Below are 8,579 nucleotides of genomic sequence, written 5' to 3'. Positions count from 1 at the left end.
TCCTGCCATCCCTATAAAAATAACACCCTGGACGGTTGCCCATATTGCCCATATCAGAAACCACAACTGTCTGCACCATTAAACCATGAAACATAGCAATTAACTGTAAACAACACTATGAACACTGTCCAACAGCGCAAAAAGCAGAAGGAGCACCTTGACTGTTCTCATCATCCCTCCCACTGCATGTTTGCCACCACGACAGGAGACGAAATCAATCAATGAGCACGCTCTGTGTTCATACGTTCAACTTTTACTTATTCGGCAATTAAATAAGTGTGTGTGTGTGTGTATATATAGATATATATATACATTGCAGTGTACACAAGAACAAAGAACGGCTCTCAGTTTGGCTTCAGTCCCATCAACCTTAGTAAAGATCCGTCCAGAAGAATCGGATCGTTCCTGAATGTCATATCACTATATTGCACTTTGGTCACAGCGTTGTCCCATATAAGCGACACCTCAGTCAACACCTCCATACAATAATTCAGGGCATGAGTAACAACTTGTTTTCATCGCAGATGCAACATGTGTCTCTGTACGGCTAGCTTTGCTAGCATCACGTCCACAGATCTTACCTTTCTTTAAGCTTTCCTTCCAAGTGACGCTAAAAGTTGGACAAAGTCCCCACCGTCTGTGAAGCGAAGCGCTGCTGGTTTTACATGTCGCCATATCTTATGATTTATGCAGCGCTACTATATTACTGACATTAGACAGACATCTTCTCCCACTCAGAGGAAACCACTGCGCATGTCTGGAGCTCCGCGTGCGAGTAAAGGTGGAGGCGATGGGTGACAACAGACACTAAATCACGTTATTGCTTGGATTTTATGGCGCCACCTTAAGTCCCTGAACTTCACATTTTAACGGAAAAAGAGAGATTTGGACTTGGATGTAACGAGCAACGCGACAGTTTTGTAGAAATGTAGTGAAGTAGAAAGTACAGCTACTTACTGTAAAATGTAGTGGAATAAAAGTAGAAAGTACCCATTATTAAATCTACTTAAGTAAAGTACAGATACATGAAAATTGTACTTAAGTACAGTAACAAAGTACTTGTACTTGTACTTCGTTACTTCCCACCACTGCCTATATATTATATCTACATAATATAATATATAGGCAGTGGGAAAGTGAACCTTTCCCGTTGCCGCGGCAGGGCAGCAGGGCCTCACTAATACAGATATCTGGGATTGAACAGGAGCTTCGGCCATGGCCAGGCACCTGTCGCGTCAACTCATGTATCGGTTTGTTTCGTGTCAGGCTCGTCTTCCTTTCTTTTCCCAGCAGACTAAATCCTCCCAGCTGACACCTGAATACCACATGAATCTCCTTTCCTTTCCCATACCCCCCGACCCCCACCCAAACACACGCACACACACACACAGGGCTTGACAAAAGAGCAGGAACCAAAACAAGGTGAATGAGTAACTTTTTTTTTTTTTTCAAACCTCCTAAGTTGCAGAAAGTGTTTGCAGATTTGAGGAACCTGAATTCATTAGAGGAAATGAAGACAAGTCATTGTCAGGGCCGGCACAGGCCTTTTTGGGGCCTAAGCAGATTCTCATTTGGGCCCCCAGGCCCCATACCAACATGTCAACACCAGATTCTCTTTCATTCCTAAGATACTCTATGAGTGTAACATACCTACTATCATTAGCATCATTCACAATAAGCTTACATTATACCAGCATTATTATGGATGTTTATTTTAACCTTTCAGAATTACCAAAATGAAAAAAAGAATTGGATTTTGAACGCTACTGCTGGTGTTCTGACTAAAATCAGTAAGATGGAGCACATCAACCACTTCTACATTCCTTCCACTGACAGAAGAGGCTTTAAAATACTGTTCAAAAATCACTGAATGACTTACAGATCTGCTGCTGTTGTATCAACCTTCCAGGCCTCTCAGGTCTTCTGGTTCTGGTTTTGGTTCTGCTCTGCTTCCCCAGAACCAGAACCAAATATGGAGAAGCAGCATTCAGCTTATATGCACCACAAATCTGGAACAAACTTCAAATCATCCAAAACACTGACGCAACTCTTAACCCACGTGTTTAGAGTTGCTTCAGAACACTGACCAACATATTTGATGTGTAATGATGGCATTTGAAAAGTCATTTTCTCTGGTTTGGTTTGCTGAATGGTGTGTTCTAAGACTGTATTTTCATATTTTTATGATTTATTGATTGAGATGCAAAGTGGTATTTTGACTTTTGAGACTCTGAAATCTCCATGTTTTTCCTTTCAGAATTTCTGAGATTGATCTCAAAATGTCTTAGAAAATGTTTAACTTTTCAAACTCAGAAATTGTCCATGTTCTTTCTGAGACTAATCTCAAAATTCCTGAGTTTTTCTTTGGAGGATGTTTGCGACTCTTTTCTTTCTATCTACAATGGCCCCAACACGCCGTTGTACATAGCTGATTGTTCGCTGCAGCAGATAGTGAGGCGATCTGAGGAGGTCATGGAAACATCCTTACTGTCTGTCAAACATCTGTTGTCAGAATCATCACAGCCTCCAAGTAAAGTTTTCACTCTGCTGCCGTCAGGTGAACAGCGTCATGACGTCAAAAGCAAAACAACTTGACGGCTTTTCGCCTCGGGCCGCTAAAAGGCTGAACTGCTGTTCGCATTATGTCCGGTTATCTCCGCGTTTTCTGTCCTAACAATCTGCTATAGACCCGTCCATTCATATGTAATGACAAATGAAACATCATCAAAATAAGGAAGTGTGAAATCCAGAACAATCTACAGTAAAGGAAACCAGGCAGACCCAAGGAGCTGATCACACAGCAGGAAACAGAGTCAAAGTTATAAATCACTCTAGATTTGACAAATGCTTTTGTTGCAACTCTTGGGCTTTTTTTTCTTTTTTGCTAATGATCCTTCAGGGGTCGGCAGAGATTCGGGGATGGCTGCTTCTCTCATCACCCCCACAGTTAAGCTCTGGTCCGGCTAGCCGCTCCCGCTCAGCCAGCCAACGATTGTATTTACAGCTGCTCCCAGCCTCGTCTGCCTATCGGAGCAGACAGCGACTGAACAATGAAAATGACTGAGGTTTCCTCTAATTCACTGGGTATTTTTCCTTTCTGCTGCCCCTGTGGGGAGGCAACGCAGAGCGGGCTGGCGGTGGCCCGCCGTACCGTACGGCCCTGTTTGTTACTCTGCTGGTCTGAGTCGGGTTTACTGGGCTGTTTTGGTTCCTGCTTGTGCTGCCCCTTACACACATAAACACAGCCAATTTTTATGCCTGCGTGGTTTCAGCCTGTTTGTGCGCGTCCATCTGGACTACCATGGCTCACTCCGCGTGTCAGAGGTTTCAGCCACACAGGAAGTGCTGCTGCTGTCAGTGGCGCTCTGCGGGGAGGAAGAAAACAGACCTGAGTGTTCAAAGTGAGATTTTAGCCAGTTCGCAAAGTACTTTTGAGTTCCACTTTGAAGACTCCAGCTTTTACAAATATGACTTTGTTTATGTTTCTCCTTTGTAAAGAATAGTTTTATTTTCACAAAATAATTAAGGACATTCGAAATATAATTTTAAGGTCTGCTGGAGATTTTTCTGGAGATTGTTCAGAGGATAGACAGCAGCTGTGTTTCCATTGTGCATTTTGACACTTTCAAAATAAATTAGATTAATGGAAACACAAAAAAATTTTTGTTTTTCAATAAAACCTTTTGGCACTGGGCTCATTTGACCGTATCCAAATTGGTTCTTCTTGTAAAAGTGGAAACACTTTTTTCACACCACAAGACTCTTGATCATGTGACAAGAGTCACATGATCAACAACTAGGTTGCCACTGGCACAAAATACAAAGAAGACAACAGGAAGTAGTTGGAGGATGATGTTTTTTAATGACTTTTTTTTTCACTCGATTTTAATGACTAATGGGAAAAAGAACTTAATCAGGTGGGATTTCAGCTGTGTTTCTTTTATTTAATGAAAACACTGCACGAGTCCCAGAAAGGAGACTGATGATGAAAGAAGACATGGAGTTATTTGGAGTGAAGGTAGAGGATGCAGAGGACAGCATGGAATAAAGATAGACGATTTGTCAAAAGAGAAGAAGAAGAAAAATTGTAAGCAAATATAAGCCATTATTGCGTAAAAACTACCTTCCTGCCTGGTTTAATCAGTCGTTTGTTCTACACTTTGCTTTGTTCAGAGTCTGGAGCCTCTACTATTGAGAAACAATGACTTTCTGTTGAAATTTGAAACGGTTGGATCTGATTTTAGCCAAATGTTTTGCCATATATAATGCAGCAGTACAGTACAGTAGGAATTTTCCAGAAGTTGCCTACCTGTGCTGTAAACAACCAAGCCAACTCCAACTTTAGTCGCTCAATGTTAGACCAATAAAAGTTGGAATGACTTTGTTGACTTTGCCAGGCTACAACCGTATAAAGGCAGACCACGATTCAAAAACAACTCCTGCTTCTGTTCCCCCGTCGGCCCGCTTGAAACTCAACCAGAGAAATCAAACTCAATGGGAGGAATTCCACATGGAGCACTGAAGGGAGATGACAATCGAGTGGAATTGTATATAAAGGTATTGGGTAAATTCACCTATATTGGGGGAAAAAATGCCACAACAATCATTATAAAAAATAAACCCAATTATGGAGATTTTCATCAAATTAATTAAAATATATCTTCTTGTTTTGAAACAAGTAACTTTTGGACACCAATCAACCGAGTACAGGTGTCATTGCTTGTGGTCAAAGGTTAAAGGAAGCACATCGATCTCAACAGTGTTTCTTTGTTTTAACCTCTCATGCATGTGGGTTACTGACTGCTGTAAGCATTTTACTCTAGAACCCAGAAGGTAAACATGTTGCCTCCAGCAGAGCAAATATAAACACTGATCTTTCAGCACGCACACACACCAGCATGCTTTCTCCTGGCTGCACCTGTGTGTATCTGAAGGATTTGTGTCCTGACGGTAACAGTAACCCATGTTTACACTGTGTGACTGAATTACTACAGTCGTCATGGAAGCCTGTCCACCCCCTAAACTGATAGGAAGGCATAGGATGGAGGTAGTGTAAGCTCTACTACTGCTACAGTTGAGCAACGGCTTGCTTAAGAGACCTGACATTGAAAAACTGGAGCAGAAAAAAAGACACTAATGACTAAAATGGCTTTTATGTGGAACTGTAATAGGTTTATTTTCTCAGGACTGGCCAGTAGAGATAAGGACATTTAAAAAAGAAAAAAAATACAAAAAACAAAATTAATCATTCACTTCTTGATGCAAAATTACAGTGCCACTAAGAAACCAACTGTTAGTGGGTAATTTATCTGTAATGATTTCCTTAGTTTTGGGAGATTGTTGATCGACTTACACGTGAATCCAATCTTATCCTCAGCAATCATTACCTCATTGCTGAGGTAATAATTTCTGAATCATTACCTCAGCAATGATTCAAAAATCAGCCACTGTCCTCTTCTGTTTTCTCCTGAGAGATATTTGACTAGCAGACTGGCCCACCAGGTCATTTCAGAAAAAAATAAATGAATAAATCATCATTGACCGAAATTGGAATCTGCAGGTCAGGCGTTTTAAAAATCTGTAATCAGCAATCAGCCAGAAAACTGCAATCAGTGCAGCAATACCAAATATTGTTACGAAGAAGAGGATTTAGCAGCTGAATCATTGAACAGCATTCTTCAGTGACACAATTTAGACATAATTTGAACACTTCTGAATATAAAGTCGTGGCATTCCTGCCACTAAACAGCTACACAGCAACCAGTTGCAACTAGTTTTCCAAAGTTTTTATTACAAGAATAAAGTCATAGCATTTGCAAAGTAATGATGCAACATTACCAGAAGGAAGCCGTACAATTACGAGAACAAAGATGTTTTAAGAAGAGCAACATTTGGATAGAGTTGTTAATGTCTCATGTGATCAGCTCATCTTTCTTTCCAGAAGTTACAAAATCCTGTCACTGACAATTTGATGTTCACATCATTAAAAAGATTTTATTCTCGTCTTATTACGACTTTGTGTTCTGGTAATATTATGGCTTTATTCTTGGATAATTTCAAAGTTATTATTTTTCTTATATTATTTTATTTTTGTATTACTTTTTTCTCTTAATATTATTATTTCATTCTCATAATTACGATTTTATTCTCGCACAATTTTCTTCTCGTGATATTTCAACACTCTTGTACAACGTATGTGTGACTGTTTAATTTTTTAATTGTGCTGTTTTAGAGGAAGGGAAGACTTTTGATAAAATGTTAAAAACCCTGTCAGTCATTGAACTGTCATGATACATTCGTTGACTAGAATCTGTTCTGCTTTTTGAGTTTTCCATCCTAATTGAATGAAACACGTGAAAATGAAAGCATCATCACCAAAACATTCTGCTTCCCATCCCGTAACATGCCTGTTTCTCAGATGGAGGCCCGTATCTGGACAAAAACTGTCAAGCCAGCATGAGATAAAACGCTCAGGCAGCAGCCGTTGCCTTGTGTAATGTGTTTGGTGCAAAAAAAAAGTTGCCAAACTGAGAACACAGACATCGTTTTTTGGGGAGGTTTTGTCCTTTCTAGCATTTCTGTTTGTTTACCATTGCTGTGTGTGTTCTCTTCAGAGCTGTGTGTATGGTGAAAACCGGACCTCCATCCAGTGCACCACGCCTTCCCTGGCTAAGCTACCCCTGCAGCCGCCGGTGGTCACCAAGGTGGCGTTTGTCTTGGATGGCTACTTGACAGACCAGAAGGATCTAATCTATGTGGAGGACCCCCTGTTCCAGGACCCCAAACTGACATCCAAGGACAACAAGAGTATCGTGGAGCTCAAAGTGAGGGTGCTTACATAGTTTTTTTTTTCTTTCTGATTTTTAAACGTGTGCTGTCCGGCGGTGTGGCACTCAGAATTGTTGTTGGAGTGTTGAGGTCAGGCTGGACAGATTTACTTTCATGAGTGGAGCATTATAGCATTATATACTCCCTTGATAAAACGTTTTTAGAATTTTCTTTGGGTTTATTTCAAATGTAATGGACACGGAGATGCAAAAGAAAGGAGAAAAGAAAGGTTAACAGGAAAGAGGAGAAAAAGAGACGAGTGTAGAGAGAACACAAGTCAACAAGTCACGTTTGATATTTATGTTTGGTTCATTATGTTCAGTAAATAGGCGACTTCTGAATGTACATGTTTGCCTTGGAGTTTATTTTTGGGGGTTCAAGTTACAAGTTTGTGGTTGTAAAGTCTTAAGACGTGAAAATGTTTTGTGAGACCTCCTAAGAACAACTTCTTCAGCAAACTGGAGAACAGCCGAGATCGGTTACAGAACAGTAAACCTCGGCGAGGTTCTTGTTTTACATCCCTTTGAGAGAAACAGGTGCAAAACTAGAAATACCGCTGAAAATTTTATGGATGTCGAGTAAAAGAAAATCTTGGATTTATGAGCCGTGGCGAATTTCAAAAGCAGATGCACATGCTGCCCACCGTGACCAATGCCAACACTACCAAGAGTTCGCAGAATGGGTTGTTTGACTGTCCAGAGTCAGGAGCCAGGTTGAAGTTCACACACACACACCTACACACACACACCTACACACGCACACAGACACACACACACACACACACACAGGTCACTGCCCTGTACCTCACAGTCCTTACACACTTTCACACGTCCACAGGCCAGGTCAAGCTGGGAAGGAAACAATACAGAAAGAAAAACAGGAAGTGGAGTCTGTTTCCCATCGCTTGGCCCCGCCCCATCACTCCTCCGCGGCCGTAGCTCTGGTTGTGTGTTGTCCGGCCACTCGCATTGTTCTGGCTGAGGTCAAACCTCTTGATATATTAACGCCGCTTTTCAAACAGGCCACCGCCGCAGTCCCCAGACCCCATTTTAGCAACACAATGAAATACATTTTTCTCCACTTTTTTTTCTTTTTTGTCTGCAGCCCAACAGTTTGTGGCAGCTGTGCTGAGTCTCTCACATAGAACCCACACTGTTCTGTTTTTTTTTTTTTTTTTTGGTCCTCTCCTTCTTTCCTTCTTTCCCAGACGTGACCTTGGTCCCCATACTAAACCCACCAGTCTAGCATGTATCCCCTCCTCACCCCATAGGGGGGCATATCTTCTCACCCAGAGGGAGGGGCTGCTTGAGGGGGGATGGTAGAAGTCAATGCACAGCAACAAGCCGCATTAACCAGCATCTGATAAATCTGCCCTCTGGTGTAAAGGCCTCATTAGGTGCCATCTGATAACGCCAGCCTCAAAATTTTATCAAACAGTCACACAAAACAGCATTTACCTGTGACTGACAGTTCTGCGCTTGCATGCCAACACATGAAAAACCCAAGGTGTTGGTCTTGGCTCAGAACCAGTTTGTTATCGCTGCCGATCTGCATGCGGGAGCCTCAGGAAACTCACTTCTAATTATAATCCTGACAGTTTATTTTCAGGGACTGTTATCACTGTGACACTTTCTTCTGACTTTGCCTTCTCTCCGCACAGCGCACCACGTTTGTATCCCATGAACTTGCCCTGGTGTGCGGCTCGGTGCGAGCTCCAAAAGTGTTTCATGTTTATGCGTATCAGAAAGGAA

At 41.6% G+C, this 8,579-nt stretch overlaps 1 protein-coding gene across 1 annotated transcript in view; it reads left to right on the top strand.

Moving 5' to 3' along the window:
- The window catches only part of met (MET proto-oncogene, receptor tyrosine kinase), a gene marked incomplete at its 3' end in the record, with an annotated part of 75,810 nt that overhangs the window by 54,527 nt on the left and 12,704 nt on the right, over positions 1–8,579 (top strand). Inside the window, exon 11 of the mRNA XM_007570328.2 lies at positions 6,615–6,824. Within this exon, the coding sequence (XP_007570390.1) occupies positions 6,615–6,824 (210 nt within the window). The remainder of the gene's footprint in view (positions 1–6,614; positions 6,825–8,579) is intronic.

The sequence above is a fragment of the Poecilia formosa genome, unplaced genomic scaffold (assembly GCF_000485575.1).
Source record: "Poecilia formosa unplaced genomic scaffold, Poecilia_formosa-5.1.2 Scaffold258, whole genome shotgun sequence".
NCBI lineage: Eukaryota > Metazoa > Chordata > Actinopteri > Cyprinodontiformes > Poeciliidae > Poecilia > Poecilia formosa.
Note: the sequence above shows the minus strand (reverse complement) of the source record. Positions and strands in the feature narration are given on the sequence as shown.